At 39.0% G+C, this 17,793-nt stretch overlaps 1 protein-coding gene across 12 annotated transcripts in view; it reads right to left on the reverse strand.

Moving 5' to 3' along the window:
- Positions 1-17,793, reverse strand: part of AOPEP (aminopeptidase O (putative)) — a 197,469-nt gene that overhangs the window by 60,999 nt on the left and 118,677 nt on the right. For 11 of the 12 annotated variants that reach the window (XR_010608594.1, XM_065661655.1, XM_065661654.1 and 8 more), the window contains 2 exons: positions 16,540-16,602; positions 15,842-15,925 (listed from right to left, as the gene is read on the reverse strand). Coding sequence is in view for 11 of the 12 variants with exons in the window: in XM_065661655.1 (XP_065517727.1) it covers positions 15,842-15,925; positions 16,540-16,602 (147 nt within the window). In the remaining variant the exon portion in view is untranslated. The remainder of the gene's footprint in view (positions 1-15,841; positions 15,926-16,539; positions 16,603-17,793) is intronic. The other variant, XM_065661657.1, reaches the window with a different exon arrangement.

The following is a 17,793-nucleotide window of genomic DNA, read 5'->3' on the forward strand; positions in this document are numbered from 1 at the left end:
CAAAATTGAGACCCAGATCAATACAAGGTAACACAAATTCCTTCTCCCCTCACTTCCCTTCTTATTTTTCTCTCCAGAAGACCCATCTGTGGCAACCATATTCATTTTCCAGACATGTCTTGCCTACTACTGACATGGAGCTGTTTCACAGAATAGGTCTGGGTAAATTTCTGAGCCTGTATCAGTACTATCATGTCATTTATTTACCCAGGTACACTTATCTGGAACACAGTTTTCTATAACATTCACAGAAATTACATACACATTCACAGTCACTAAATACAGTTTCAGGAATTCTTAAACAATACCAAATTAATTACTCAAATCAGCTGAGCATGAAGAAAAAAATGTTTATAAACTGAGACATGCTGAGTTTGAAACAGTCTGTTTCATCCAAACACTAAAAAAGGGACAGACTTCTTTTTAGGGCTTTTAATATTTATTCTTAAGCCTCCTTTTTATGCAGCCAGGCTACCATTATTTTCAACATTATCAACTATTAAAAATAGTCTCTCAGATACTTTTTCCTTGTCTTTTGTTACATTCATGGATTTGCTCCTTAAAACTTAGGGCAGTCTGCTTTCCACTTGAAAGAGATGGACGTTTTCAGAACAATAGAAAAGCACACAATAGAGAAGGTTAATTTCAGCTAAGTACATTGGCACAGTTGACCACATTTCACAACAACAAATACAAAAAAAAGTGTTTGTATACGTCAGTAAGAATGGCCCTGTGCGCTCCAGCTCCCACAAGCCACCCCGACCCTCTCATCTGCTTCCACACAATAGGCAGAGACTGTGAACACAGATTGTTCCCTGTGCTAAAATGTCAGTGCAGCCTGGCTCAAACTTCAAGCTGCAGGCAAGCCTCTCTACCGGGTCGAAGAAAGAATTTTCTTAATAGTTCTGCTTTAAATGGTCATGGGGAATGCTTCCCATGGTGCACTGAGTGCTCACTATATCCTTTCAGCTGGACAGCACAGCCCACCTCACAAAACAAATAGGTTTGTTAATTCATTTTGTTCAACAAGTTCAGGAACTTGGAATAAGTCTCTCTACTCCCAACAAAGTATTTCCAAATGTAGTATCAGAAAAATCAAATAATTTAAATAAACCCCAACAAAACAACACTAGCATCAAAAAGAAAACACATAGTTCCACTGGCCACAATTCCAGGTAAAACTACAGCTTTTCAGAAAGGACATGTCATCCCCAGAGCAGAAGCAGCACATACACTGTTCTATAGTGTTACTAATTCATTTCTCCACACTACCCTTATAAGTCTAACCCACTCCTTCCAGAAGCTGCCATGTTGGTGTGATCAGATTAAATGGGATTTTTATTTACAGTCATGAGGCTCCTCACTGCTCTCTGATCTCAGCACAGAAGGTCAGCTGCATAAATAATGGACAACTGAAACTGCACACTTATGACCAGACATCCTGTTTGCTATGAATTCTATTTTTAATACTTTTCATGATGTTAATAATGGGAAGTCCAGGTTTAACTCGTTTGCTTTTGGTTGTAATTAGTTATATGTAGTTAGTTAATCCCAAACCACTTTCCTGAGATCCCAGTGTGTACTGATTCTACTTCTTGCTGTCATGTAGAAAGTGTCCTTTCCCCGCCAAGCTCCTTACTCCTGCATTTCAGAAGCTTTTCAGACGCTCTTCAGACTGCTCTGAGAAACAAGGACTTCAAAAAGGTTCCCCTGTTACCTAATATTAAAAGCAGTGTAGTCAAGGAAAATTGTAACATTTGGTTTCCGTATGGAGGCCAAGACATTAGAAAGAATATGAAACTTAAAACATTTTACGCAGAAATCTCCTAATAGCGGACTAGCCAGAAGGCTGTGAAGGTTGGGAACTGCTGTGAACCCTCAGCACCCACTGGGAGACATATTTAGGACAAAGCGTTTCTTAACAAGGACAGTTACTCCTTCCCCAAAAACTGTACAGTGTGGATCCTACCTAAACTCAGCTTCATCTTACATACTGGCTTTTTGAAAACTAATTATTTCTTCTCTTTGAGGCAATAACGAGGCACCTCTCTCAGCTGTCTTACAGTTACTTAAGATGCAACTGCGAATACTCATCCACTACTTCTTTGTAAATGATCTCTCTCACACACACTTCAAGCGCAGCAGCTCCTGCTGAAAGGTAGTCAGCTGCTTCTTGCCCTCCCCCAGATTAACTAGACCTAGCAATGGTTCAAGTTTTAAAAGAGCTTTTTGACTGAACAGTCACACTGACTGGCTTATACACAAAATATTCAGTCCTCTTATCTTGCTCAGTTCAAATTATCTTCTCTCCCTGTATGGGCTATAGATTCATAGAATGAATGCTACACAGTAAAAGAAAAAAATAAAATGCATAAAACAAAACCCCCAGAGAAAATAGAGGGAAACTTGATCCTTGTCCTTTCCAGTGGGAATACCTTTAAAGCCTGCAAAAAATAGAAGGCTGAGAGAATTAACATAAATTCAGAGCCTCAGATGTTGATACACATCTTCAATTCTATCCCATCTTTGGCTTTTGCTGAAACAAAAAAGATTCTAAGTAATACCAATGTTCTTGTTAGCTGTTTTAGGAGCCATTCCTACTAAGAAGAAACACGGAAGGGCTTACCTCACCCAAAACACTCCGCAACCTTCAGATACAGCTAATTTTTAGCTAATCTTGTCCATACTTCAGTCAAGAAACAAAATGCTCTATATAGCCACTGTTCTCCCTAGAAACCCAGTCATGTTATCAAAACCGTCAGCGTCCTGTAAAAATATTTAATCTGGGTAAACATTCAAGAGCTGCTTGGTTTTCATTTGGATAACCACCTCCCTCCCATCCGTACTCTGGAACAGCCTACTTTGTAATAGAAAGGCCTACTTCAAAAGTACTAGTCCTCACAAGATGACTGCACCTTCCTTTAGAATCTAAAATAACTAGGAGAACTATTGGATGGCGCCAGTATGTCCTGGGGTTTTTGGCCACATGTAATCCCCACTTCCAAATTAGAATCTTGTTTTTATTGCAGATTAAGTGGAGATACTTTCATGAGGTATGATTTGTATTTGAGCTAAAATGAAATCACCACATTCTCAATATTTTTTTAGCATTTTCCTCGCATTTAAAGATGCCTGAAATCTTTAAAAAAAAAAATCTTACAGGCACATTCCTGGAGAACCAGCCCTCTACAGTTTATATTATGTGAGATTGTCTTCCACAAGAACAGATGCACAATGGTACAAAAAGAAATAAAAAAAAGCACAAGTGCAGACTTTAACCTTTTATCTTCTCTTGTTTTTTCATAGGCAAACCACAAAAGAAAAAAGCTAAACAGAGGTTTAAATCAGGTAAAGGATAAGTATTCATAAAAGTAGTGTATCTATAAACATTCTTTATTTAGAAATAGATATTTACCCTTTCTTGCAAGGGGAGGAAAAAGTTTTCCCTACAAAGCAATGAGGAAAACAAGGGCAGGGAACATGGTAAGAAACCAATGTGAAAATGCAGGCAGATGGGATTTAATGTAGGACAGGAAATTAAAACAAAAAGACTGCATTTGATACGTGGTACTGTGGAAAGGCTGACTTAACAACGGTATGCTCTACCTTTCATTTCCCTGCAGGCACCCAGCGCTAACCCTGACACCAGCAAGGGAATAACCCAGCAGGAACCACGGAAAACACTCAAGCGTGGGCAGGTGACTGACTGCCAGAATTTTTAACATTGCTTTCTCGAATCACACATCAATGAACTTGTCAAATCAACGGCTCCTTCCAAAGCACAGCACAATTCTGACTTGAAAAGAAAAAACTTCTAGGAGAGCTGTGATGGGTCATTTCAAAGTTTAATTTCTATCTGAAGTGGCATGGGGCATTTCTTTCATTCATAATATAACATGAAATACTGGCAGAAACAGCTGTAGCAACCCACCATAAAAAAATCACAGCAATATAGATATAAAGCAGGCCAAGGAAACAAACAGGAAGTCCACTTGGCCATTGCCACGTCACAGAAGACGTTTTCTAAAGTATTCAAAAAAAGACAACAAACAAAAACAAACACAAAAAAAACCCAAACATTGTCTGGCTGAAATACATGGCATGGTTATATGAAGCTTAGGTGTTAAGAAGGGGGACGGGACGGGACGCTTTTTGTGGGGAGGGAAGAGGGAAATCCTGAAGGAAGGGAAGAAAACTTGGGCAAAGACATCTGAGGGGGTTGAAGGATTTTTTATTTCTAGAATTTAAAATCTCTTTATCTATGTCCCCTCAAGTCACATAAATAAGAACCTTTTGTATCCTGAATATATTTTTGACCCAACAAAGAAAACATACATGAAAACTGTTTGCATCCCAGTTGCCTGTTGTCAGTCACATGCTTCATAAAAACTTGAAATAATTCTTCTCTTGTGACCATGCCTAATTTAATATGAAAGTCAGAATTTCAGCTCAAACCCTCAGGGGAACTCAGCTGGATTTAGTGTTAAATCTTTGCCAGTGTTTTGGAAAGAGTCTGCATTGCAAAACATCCACCCAGTCCAATCTTAACTAAGCCAAGATGGCAAAAAAAATCAACAAACTGGAAAAAAGCCACTTATATTATAAGCTAGCCTCCATAATATGAAGGATATCCTTGTAAGGGCATCTTTAATTGACATTTATCTTTATATTCATTTATCTTTACATTCCCATCCCCACCTCTAACATTAAAAGCAAACATAATTAAGTAGCCAAATTCTCCTTACTTGTAACTTAAAGCAACTTTATTACTATGCCCAGTTTTGGAGTGTTTTACAGGCCAATTGCAGAGCTGTCTGTAATATTGCCACAGGAGAACAGAAGCCTCCCCAGTGGAAAATGCAGGTACTGGCCAAGCATGGGGAACACTGACTCTCCTTCGACAATTCCTTTCCTATGCCTAACAAGATCTCCCCAGCCAACATGGGAGTAGCAGTGAGCATTACAATATCTCAAGGATATTGTTTGTGTTGATAATACTTCACGGCTTGGTCACTTCCTGTTTTGTGACTTACAAATTTATAAAAATTGTAAATATGATTAGAATCACAATAATGAAAGTGATGGTATATTTATCCAATGTCCCAACTTCTCTCACTTTCCAGTTTTTTCTTCTGTATAGTGAATATTGAACTAGGTGGGGAGGTTTGGTGTGGGGTTGTTTGTTGGTTTTTTTTTAATCTGTAGGTGACTAATCCACAGTTCATCTTCTACGGCCATAATCAGGTCTTCATAAACTTTAACAGATACTCACAATGTTACAGCAAAGTAAAACTCACTTAAAGTTCTTCAAAAGTAACCCTTTTTCAACTCAGATTTCTTAAATCACGAGTTTTTACTCTGCCATGAAAAGACATTTTTACAACATTTTAATAATTTGTCTTATTCTGAGGTTTGAGGGTAATAAAAACATTCAGATGAAGATCACTTGGAAAGACATAAATTGAAAACCACTAGCTTCTTATTGATGAAAGGAATACAGTCAAACACTGGCTAGGGTAGTGGTTAGAGAAACGCGCTGATGCACACGGTTTCCCTTTAGTTTAAAAAGGAGGATACAAACTAAAGCAGTAGCAGAAGTGAACTGTATGTGTAAAGGGACCTACAGTTCACTTCTCAGCTGAGGGAAATAAGCAGGATACAAGCTAAGAAGGAAACCAGAATTCCTGAGTCGTAATGGCTCAGCCATCTCTCTGCCACAACAAACATGATGTCATAAAGACAACATAATTATGGAGCAACAAAGTGATATTTTAGACATGATCATCTCACTAAACTACAATAAATCAAACCACTTACTGGCATTTACACCCACAATGAGAAGAATCAGGGACACATTAGGGAGCACTTTCCTCTACAACCAAACAGTTCAAGTCTGACAGTTCAATATAAATCGAAGGTTCTTAGTAGTTTCTTTAAAAAATAAATTACAGGCACCAAAATAAAGCAAAAAAATCGCAAGCATATGGCACTATGGAAGAGTAAACAATATTGCTTTCAGGCCTAGCCAGGGGATTACTGTCACATGAGGAAATCAAGGTTGACTTTTAAAAATCTAAAAATAATTTTAAGAATGCTTCCTGTCTCAATGCTTTGGACAAGAGAAAACAAATGAAAAGACTTAGTGTCTACACGCCATCTAGGTCATTGGTATTACACAACCTCCCTTTTTAAAAACACTTCAAACAAATTCCTATTCCAGATATTCACAGGCTTTAACTGATGAAAAACAAGCACAAGATACGAAATATAACCTGGAATTACAAAACTGATTGTTTTCCTAAAATGTCCCTCTGTCCCCAACAAACCATTACAGAATGGGCAGCCTGATCATATTTATTTTAATTTAATAGAACATGTTAGGTAGTTACTGGCATGCCACTTACCAGAAGGCTGGATCACTACAGAGGACACTCACACAAAATACTTCACTCTACCTTTGTCTTACACAGCTGCAAAGCAACACACATCATTAGGATAAGCATACCTCTACAGCAAATTATGTATGCAACTGTTATTTATCACAGGTTCCAGCTCTGCACTACTTCCAAATTAATGAGACAGGTGCAAACTTGTCCATCATACCTCTTTCTGTGTGGTGAAGACACCACACAAGCACATTTCTGCCTTCTAAACTAAGTATCATACCTCCAACACCCTATCATACCATGCCTGAAAGTTTTACAGTCAAAAACTACTTGCACTGAAAAAAACATGATTTAGCAAGCCTTTACTAATTCCTCTAATCTCCGTTCATGTTGAAAGTTACAAGACTGCATACACTCATTTAGATGGTCAAAGGCAAAGAGGTAAATATCTGTTCATCAAATTATTATCCTTTAAAACACACTCAAATCAACACTTAGGTTTGATATTTATAATCAAAAAACACTAACCATAGCCTTAATTACTAGGAAGCATGTTCTACTGCAATACTGTCATGGTTTAAGCCCAGTCGGCAACTCAGCCATGCAACCTGCTCTCTTACTCCCCCGCCTTCCGGAGGGATGGGGAGGAGAATCAAAAGAATGTAACTCCCATGGGTTGAGATAAGAACAGCCCAATAACTAAGGTATAACACAAACCACTGCTGCTACCACCAATAATAACAATGATAAGGGAAGTAACAAGGGAATACAACCGCTCACCACCTGCCAACTGATACCCAGCCCGACCCCAGCAGTGATCTAACCCTTACGGGTAAATGCCCCAGTTTATATAGTGGGCATGATGTGCTGTGGTACGGAATACCCCTTTGGCTAGTTTGGGTAAGGTGTCCTGTCTCTGCTTCCTCCCAGATTCCCCTCCTCCCTGGCAGAGCATGAGACTCAGAAAGTCCTTGGTAAGACTAAACATTACTGAGCACCAACTAAAAACGTTGGTGGTATCAGCGCAGTTCCCAGGCTGAAGGTCAAAAACACAGCACTGCGCCAGCTACTAAGAAAGAGAAAAATGACTGCTACTGCTGAACCCAGGATAAATATAGATAAAATGAAATTATCCCATGCTTAACTTCATCTTTCCAGTCACACTGCTATACAAACTTGGCCTCTCATACTATTCCTGTGGAGATGAAGTCACAGCACCAGCTCCTGGTCCCATCTCTGCTACAGGTTAAAATATCACCAACCTACTCTTACTTTGGCACATAGCCCACTAATTGCTTAATGGACAATTGTCTGGCTTAATTCTTCAGTGTTTATAAGAGAGAGTGCTTAGGTGAAGGTTTGTGTTAGGAGACCAAACTTGAAGACCTTAATCTATTTCCTTGCTTTGCCCAATTTTCTTGGGTGTCTTTGGACAAGATATCTAGCACCTCCATGCCTTGATTTACAATCTGTAAAATCAAGTTAAACATTCTCATTTCAATTCTGAAGGACATAATTTAAAAAGAGATGTTACACGCTATAATTGGGTAACTCACGCAGTTGTAATGAGGTCCTGACATAGACCACCTCTCCCAGTTAAAACACTCCGGGCAACAAAGAGAAGTAAAACCTCCTCTTCAATCAGAAAATTGGTCTCTTGGAAAGATCCTGAGGATGAATGACTAAGGCCTGACTCAGCTACGCCTTTAAATACATGAGTGTCTTCAATGAATTCGTCAGAAGGACAGCCAAAACACAGGGAAATCTCTCAAATTTAAACAAAAGCAAGACATTCACAGTTATGCAGAACTGGCACTGAGCTGATAATATTTTCTTTGAAATAAACAGGATCTTGAGCCTGGAAACATCTAATATTCTCTAGCTTTATCTCAGATCCTTCTGCAATACGGATGAGAGAACTTAAGCAAGGCAGTCATCAGTCTTCCAAACTAAGTCCTAAGCCCCTTTTTTCAGGTATTTGTGTTAGGAGCAAAGAAGGAAACCCACATTAAGGCAGTCTGTAACTGCCATTTAAGAACAGCCTACATGGGTGTTCACCACATTTGGAGTATGCGGCCTGGAGTACATAGGAGACAGTTCACAAAACCAAAACATTACATTTTGTAAGGAGCAAAAGTAATGAAATCTAGTTTCTTGGAACTTGTGTTTCATAGGCTCAAAGTGTCAACAAAAGTGTTGCCTTTGGTTGGTACAGTCATAGTATCTTCCCCCTCATGTGTCTGTTAGGATTCCCAGAAATGATAGAGCACTTCTGCCTTGCCTTTATGTGGGCTTTTGTCACAGGCAATTCTTGCAGGAACATGGCAACATTAGAGCACTAACAAGTTTCAATGAAAATAATACGCAATGGATGCCTCAATTAAAGGCAGAATAGCGATAATTACACATACAGAACAACATAATTGCCTAAGCTTCTTTTCCATGACTATTTTTTTCTGGATAAAAGTAAAAGAAGCTCTTGAAAATGCCTGTTAACAAAAACAGAGCTACAGCACAGGAGAATAACAAATTTCTTGTACTTACTGGCAATCATTTATGAAACAAAATTAAGGCAAATTGAAGTATCATTACCCTATGCTTCAAGAATGCTGTTCAGGTATGGAGATGGCCTGGGTCAACCTCGATATAGGACAACAACCTGGCTTAACCGTACAAAGAGAAAGTGAAAACATTTTCTGTCCACTCATACACTGCAGTTCCAATAAACTGAGAGATATTAGACTTTAGATACATGTCTTATGAGATTAAAAATACTTTTTGTATTTATATACCATATGTAAATATATATTTATACAACATAAAGATCCACACTAAGGCTGAGATACTGTAGCCTAATTTCAAATGCTGGTATGGGTTTCACAAAACCTTTAAGCCAAACATCCAGTGAGAGGAACTAGATAATTGTGAGTAGTCACTCAACCTGTCCACACAAAAAAAGTGACACAAGAAAATAGATATGGCACCGACCAAATGAGTATAGTACAATTTACACACCTTTAAGAATTCAATCACATCTGTTTAATTAAAGCAACAAAGCATGTATTTGCTTTTAACAGTGAGCTACCTTCCTGCTCAAAGCTTCTTGGGGGGCTGGAAACAGAGAATGACAATACTGTAAGTTGTACCCATGATTACTTTTAGTACTATTACCATCAAAAAGTGTATTAATGACTACCAAAACCTTTTTAACTGGTTTTATAAAAGGCCTGGCCTTTGCCTTCTGTGCTTATATACTTCTTCCATTAACTATGTCCGTACTTACAGACTGCTATATATGTGCTTTTACTATATAGCATGTGAACATAATCTAAACTGAAAAAGACATGAGGACAATAGTTAAGACTCATTATCCTACTGCTGACAATGCGTAATAAATGTAAGACTGAAATAAAACACACATAAAGCTGAAATATAGCACACATTTGAGCCAGCAGACCATTAAACCTCCTCTGGAGTCATTACAGTCAATCACATCAGGAAGATTGGGGACATTTAAATCAAATGGATTATTCAGCTGCCATGCACAAGAGTATATTCTCAACTAATAAAAGGTCCATAGGAAATCCCGTAGAAGAAAACTTGCAGAGTGTTTGAACGCAGCGTACTACTTTTTTCCAAACGTACTAAGTTGCTCCAGTTGGAAAAGCCCTGACAAGGACAGCCTTTTTTCTGCTCCCAAAACTCACTATATCACCCCTCAGAATTCACTGTATAAACACTGGTGCGGGCAGATATTTGAGGAGGACTAAAAATTATCAAATACTTTTTGGTTTTCTTTTTTTTTTTTTGTAAAGAACAAAACTGCTCTAATTTTCCATTTCCTGTTTTATTAAAGAAAAAAGGTATTTGTAAACTAAGGTACAGAAGAGCACATTTCAACCACCAAAAATCTGGCTTTAAAATTAGAAACAACAACAGACTGAAAAGTTAGTGGCATTAGTTCATCTCAACAATATAATTCACCTTGTTAGTATCATATGATATTATGCACAAACACTGCCTAATTAAAATGCCTCCAGTGACACAGGCTGCCAAACAGTGCCCCCACCACAGGCATGTAACTGATTCTTCCTACAAATAACAGGCACAAAACTCTCTACTAAAACTGCCTTTTTCTTTCCTGCACAAACCTTATCTTTTGCATTAAAGTTACCTTAATCTTTCACTGCAGAGGATGGCCGCTGTCTTGGACAGCTATACTTAACAGTGATGTAATTATCTGTAAACTTTATTTCAACACATGGCCATGTGGCCTAAGTTCTCCTAATTTAGAAGTGGTCATCTCAGACACTGAAAGGGAATGCATGTTGATAAGTTGCTTCACTAAAATGTGGCCTAATACATAAATACAATCAGAACTGTTATGACTGTTTTGATACATACATATTGTATGTTTCAATATATACATAAACATAAAAATGTGGCCTGAATGTGGCCTAATAGGCATATTCCCCCTCTGACAACATGAAAATTAATACCCATCTGGGACACTCGATGTGAAATACACCACGCAACTGCACTTTCTTCGTAAGAGAGATAGGTGCTACTGAAAAGGAAAATGAGATCCTGACACAACACTGCTGGAAACAGGATAAAGCTTGTACTGTAGTCAGAACAGGAGTAATTTTTTAAAAAACTATTATGGCTCAATCAAAAATTCCACTCAAATTTCTGTTTGTTTTTTTTTTTCCCCATAGTTTTCTTGTTCTATTAAATGGTTCTCAAGTGAACTCTGAAGCAGCACTATCCTAAAAAACACTACTTTTTTGAAGCAGTACAATTATAGTTTCAAACAATCCATAATTACAGATATTTTTACAGGGATGGAAAACTAAACGCTGAGAATGTTTCATTTTAAAGGCCTGAAATTTCATTCATATGTATTCAGAGCAAAAGTTTTTTCAAACGGCAGGCTTTATTTCTCAGATAGATTAAGAACATCTACTGCAATTGAGCTCTTGTGCATGATGTGGGTGTAAAATTTTCCATTCAAATCCCTGTTTGCCACAAGAATTAAATGTTATTTGTAATCAGCAAAGGCCATCTAATACATTTACAGGGCTCCTAGAAGTTCTTTGAGATTAACAGAATTTGGAAAGGCCAGGTACAGCAAATGACTCCACCAAACACTCTGAAGAACACTTGAGGACTTACTGCCGTATTTCTTCTAGCTGTTAAGCACTTTGCAGTGCACAAGCTCAAAAGATGTTTTTCAGATTTGACCCTTAGTTTGATTCTCTGATTGGCGGACTCGAGTAAAAACACTCATTTTAAGAAACAAAAAAAAACATGGTAATTAAAGTCTTAAATTAATTTTAATTTATGTAATATTTCTTTACATAAATTAGCAGAAGCATATAATCCTGAATGAATTCCTTAGTTAAATAAAAGCTCTCTTTTACTATGTTATAGTTTCTTCCCCCTACGTATGCTTTGCTAAGACTTCAAAGTATTTTCTACTTGAAGTATAACACCACAATCAATGAATTACAAGATTTGGTTTTCATGTTTCAGTTACACTGGTGAATTTGTTGTTATAGGACAAAGCAGTTAGCATTAGTCATACATATCACAATTGGTTTTGCTTTGGTTGTCTGGGTTTTTCTATTGGAAACTTAACAGCTATTTCAAAGTAACTTTTTCTTAGGTTATTAACAGAGCTTAAATACTGACAACTGTAAATCTCTCGAATGAGAAGAATGATCGATAGGAAAAAAAATCGAAGACAATTACATTTTTAGTAAACTAGCAGACATTTTAAACATGTGAAAACTACTTCTGAGAAAACTGCAGACATTATTCTGGAAAAGCTGAATTACTCCTCAAAGTTTCAGTATAGAAACAAACTAAAACTGAAAGAGACAAATGCAATTTTGATAATCTGCACAAATCATCTTCCTTATCTGATATATAAACATATATGTTTCAGTGCTCTCCCTAACTGCTGTGTACCCTTGGTATCTCATCCTATGACACTTTCTACCATAGGCATACTTTCAAAGCAACTTTTATATTTTAATATTGAAGTTCATATAAAAGTGAGTTAGTCTCTTAATAAAAAGGCGTGTTTCCTCTTAAATCCCACAGTGGATACAGATCATCTGCTACAATTCCTTTGGACTGATTGAAAGATCATTTTCTGCTGCCTAACACCCAGCACTGGCATAGATAATGGAATTCTTTTTTTCCAAGCAGGCAGTGTCCAGTATCACAACAAAAATAATAGTAACACTTAGCATTTCTATCACACTGTTCATAAATAACGCAACACTAATTTTGACTAAAACTAGATGTGCTGACCAGCAAAATGACAAGATGAAGAAACACAGTAATATTAAATGAGTGAAGGGAATGCATGAGAATAGGAGGGATGACAAAAGCAGAAATGCAATAGGTGAGTGTGTTTAGGCTTACGTATGTGTATGCACACATCGTAAGAAGAGTATCTACAGAGAACCATGAACAGAAATCAAGGTGGGCAAAAGGTAACTCAGAAAAAGCAACTGAAAGTAAACAGAAAGTAATGAACAGTACTGAAGGCGACTGAAGGAGACAAACGAGAAAGAGAAAGGAACAGGGGTGAAAAAGAAGATTGTAATAAAAGCTACTACAAAAAAATAAAATACTTCAGAAACAGAGCAGTAAAAAGGCTGAAAGGGGAAAAAACTCAAAAAAAAAAAAATCAGAGAGAAGAGGAGCAAAAGAACAAGGGCCCTTAGTTACATGACTAGAAAGTCTTTCTCACCCATGGAATTTGTTAACACTGCTGCAATCCACTGTGAGTGGATCCACTCAGGACAGCAGCACTGCAACTTTCTACATGAGCTTCCCCACTGGTTTATATGTCCCTTGAGTGCAGTTAGCACTAGCAGTTACATAGTTCTTACCCAGCACACGCTATCTTCAAATGTTCTTTAAATACACATACGTGTATGTAAAGTCAGCTCCTACACACTTAACTGTTTAGAAGGCAACTTTTTTAAATAAGTATTTCCCCTGTAATTGTTAGCAACCTTTCCTCCACAATTCCTTTTCTCTTACTGCAATGAGTTATCTGTCCTAGATTTTATGCTTGGACGGAGAAGCACTTGGTTTGATTTGGCGGTGTCTCTGTATAGCAAAGCCATACATCTTGTATTAGAAAAAGGACTTCCTACCACAAAGAAAGAAAAGTGACAGAGGAAAATCGGATAGCACACGCACATGAAAGTTTAGAAGCTACATTTAGTAATTTAGTGCTTGTTTTGAAAGGATAAGCAGGATCAATGTGAATTTCAGTTTTCCACATGCAGCAAAATGCACCAGTATCCTTATTTTAAACATACTTGTGATGTGAGCTGGTACCCACTCTGACTTCTTTGTTTACTCCTTGCTCTGCTTCTCACCTCCCTCTTTTCACTCCATGGTTTTATTCCTACCTCTGCTAACTTTTTCAAGGGCACCCTACTTTCCATTACATGCCTTTTTCTTTCTTGTTGTCTTGTTTATCCCCAAAGTACTTCCATTGCTTTATGTCATTTCTGCTACAAGCCAATACAAACATGACTGAAAATCAAGAATTCTAGCAAAAGAGAGGTTCGCACCATCCACACTGACTGGTGCCATGCTGGAAACCTACTTGTAATCAACTCCAAATGAAACAAGACAATAAAGATCTGACCACACCTCTACGGCAGATGAGGAATCCCACCCTTGCTGCCTCCTCAGTGGTTCCACTACAAAACATGTCATTACACCTTTTCCCTTCCATGGGGTTAAGTACCCAGCCAATGCAGTCCTGTGAATCTGTGCTCAATTTCTAAGAATTATTAATACTTACAGATAACAGAAGACTGTGTATTCTTGCCTTCAATTTTAATTCACATTTCTGCTCACAGACCTTACTCAAGAATTGCTGTTTAAAAAAACCACGACTATACCTTAGGTTTACACATTATGTTTCGCATTTCTAACAGTAAAATAGAAAAACTGCCCCCCCTGCCCCCCCCCAAGAGAAATGGAATTTTATTGGTACAAAGGGGTTTTGCACTAAGGAAGCCTTCTCCAATAGAAAGGGATGATAACAGGTATAACAGCATAAGGTACCTCTAAGACTACTGTTAAGATGTATCAGGGAACTTACTTTGCACCATTTAAAAATTACATAAAAACGTGTGCAGACTGTAGCTTGCAGTAGGGCTGTACGTACTGTGAATGCATTTTGCTCTCGAATTCACACAGTGATACTTTTTTTAACTTTAAAATTATTCATCTTAAAAAGATTGAAAATACAAATGCTACACATACATGCAAACATTCACAAACCAAAATATAAAGAGAAATGGAATTACTCAGTGCAATAGTTTATGCTGTCTCTGTTTAGATCATTTCATTAGCACAGCACCACAGAACATCTTTCCTAAACAATGTATTCCAGTTACAAAGTAAAAGTAGTAGTGAATTACAGGATGCTATTTGGTGGGTTTTTAACTCACCATGGAGCTCATAAATCCCCACACAACAATGCACTTCACAGACATTTGTCATATACTGCAATGCCCATACTAAGGCAACACATCCAGGAGTTGGCAGCCATGCTATCAGCAAGAATTTGGCTACAGAAACAGCAATGATTCATCATGCATTCTAGAAGCACTGTCGAAACAGCAAAACAACACACTGCCATTTTAATCCTTTAAAGGTAACAGGTTTAAAAAAATAATTCTGAATCTGTTTGTAAAAGAAAACAGCTATTCAGAAAAGTGTGGGCTAGTCACTTACCTCTCTACACTGTGATTTAAATTGTCAACTCAACATTACAGAACAAATGTATCGCAACAGCTAAATAAAAAAATCTCTGATTTAACGATAGCTTAATTTAGGCTGCACTCAGTTTAAAAAATCTTCTGTATTAATTATAAAATAACCATCTAGGCACATTTTCATTAATTGAAATCTGCATTGCAAATAGATTATTTCCAAACTCACCCTCTGAATTATGTGACAACAGCATAGTTAGAACTATTTGTTTCAATGTACAGGTCACATCTATTATTGCCCCAATGTCCACAGTGAAAATTGTCAGCTACCAGTAACTGAACGTATGCAAACAGTAGTAGGTCCTGTAAAAAGCGCTCAAGTTCTATTAATTTCTCTGACGAAAGCACTCTTTTCTTTCTCCCTTAGAATGTTACAGTTAAAAACATTAACATCCAGTTAAAAACTGGAACATTCTGAGGAAGTTGTCTTCTAAATTACCTACACCTGAAAAGATTATTGTTTCCACTGTAATTACATAGTGACACTGACACTTTTATCAGTAATGCCTTTTCGCTGTCACCTTGTTGAAGATGCTAAAAAACACTTCTATAAAAGCTTAAGAAGGTGTCATTGGAAAGCATTTTGGATCTGCCACCCTTCATCCCATTATACAGACGCACATTGGGAACCCTTACCTTTTGGAAAACAACTTCATCCAGCCTTCTTTTCTTTTTGCCACTTTTTCTCATCATCTGGTTTGTCCGAATCCATTTTGTGACCTGGATTAAAACCATAGTGCTTCTTTAGCAAGAAGATGTTACCCAAGCGCAGCTATTCAACATTAGTTAAGAAGCTATAAACAGACTCCAGACAACTTTTTCCATTGCTTCACTACAAAGACGAACAGCACTTCTCCTGATCTAGAATGACATGGTCTGAGGTGATCTGGTTAGTTACTTGTGCACGGTCAAAGTATGAGGTGGTGTTCACCTCAAGAGCTTTCAGTTTAAAAGTTTTGTGCATAGTAACGTTTGATGACAGACCGGGTTGCAAAAGGAAACCCGGACAGAAAGTTACCACTGCGGTGCGCAAAAATCTCTGTGCTTTACCCCTTGCACCTTCTATTTCAAGTAAGAGGTTTTTCCAGCCACCCAGTCCAAAGTTGTTCCAGACTACCAACGCCAAATTTAGACGATGGGGTTGTTATTATTTAATAAAGAAGTAGCTATTCAGTTTCTTCCCCCATACAAATGGTTTTATTCCCGTATAAAAGCAACTATGTTTTAAAGCATGGCGGGGGTGGCGAGGGGCGTCAGGTGAAAAACTTGGGGCGCAGACTGATAAAGGAACGAAGCGGGGGCAACGTAAGAGCTGCGGAAGATTTTCTCCTCACCTCGCCGCTCACTTGCTGGACGAGCCGACTCTCCTTCCACGTCTCACCCTCCTCCAGCAAAGGCTACATGGGGGAGAAAGCGCACGCTAAAGCGGGCTTGCAAGCGGAGTATCCCCGCTTATGCTCCGCTCCCCAGGGCCGCGGGGCGAACGGGACAGGACGAGACGGGACGCCCTGCAGCCAGCCCGGCCAGCCCGACACCGTCCCCCGGCCCGGACCCAGCGTCACCGAGCCGGGAGCGCCCGGCCCGCCACGCCCCGTCTCGTCCCGTCCCGTCCCGTGCCGTGCCGCCGTTGCCGTCCGCAGAGGCGGCACACCGCAGCCCTCGGTCGGAAATGAAACACCTCCGCGGGGTCCGCCGCACCCGAGCTCCGGCCCCCAGGCCTGTGCGCAGAGGAGGAGCGCTTGAAAAGCGTACGGACCAGCGGCTCCGGGGCGGCCCCGCCGGGGCTTGCCGCGCCTCCCCCCGGCCCAGCCCGGAATACCGCCAGTGGTGCCTCGCCGGCGGCAGGCGGGGCGAATACCGAGGCCCCCCGAGCTGCGCGGGACGTGCGGCGGCCCTTCGTAACGTCCGCCTGAGCGCCAGTCGCGGGGTTACGGTCTGGCTTTCAGGGAGACGCTCGCTCGTTTAGTCTGTCATTACGGCAGCCGCTTTCCTGTTAACCTTCCTATAACCGCCCGCTATCCAGGTATTCACAGAGGAAGAGCTAATGGGGCTGGCTCGAGAGAGGAAGCACCACCACCATGAGGTGCTTCAGACTGCCCCCAGTACTTGCTTGATACCTGAAGAATCCAACTATTAAATTAACTTGGAGGGCCTGAAATGTGCCTTAAAAGCAAGAACCAAACCAGCTCATTAATCATGTGACAGCACAGCAAGCCCCTAATTGCGGGTCCAGTTAAATGCTTTATTCAACAAGAGACTGCAAGCAGGTGATTTAATTTAGGCATGTGATTTCAACAGATGTTTCTGTGCTCTTTGAAGAGGATATACAAGCTCTTCCATGATGGAAGACACCGAAGTAATGTCAGCTATACAAAATTTGAACACTCTAAATTCCTAATTTAGGATTTTACTTAGTGATCTGTGTTTAGCATTTAAAATGACAAGACAATAAAGGATAGACTGTATCATACTGGATATAGTTAAAATTATGATAGAAAGGTATTTTTCGTATTTAAAAAATAATATACTCTGCGCTATATATGACAATTTCCTGACAGCGTCAAAAGAAAATCCATGTTCTTGTAAAA

This window comes from Lathamus discolor, chromosome Z (assembly GCF_037157495.1).
Source record: "Lathamus discolor isolate bLatDis1 chromosome Z, bLatDis1.hap1, whole genome shotgun sequence".
Lineage (NCBI taxonomy): Eukaryota > Metazoa > Chordata > Aves > Psittaciformes > Psittacidae > Lathamus > Lathamus discolor.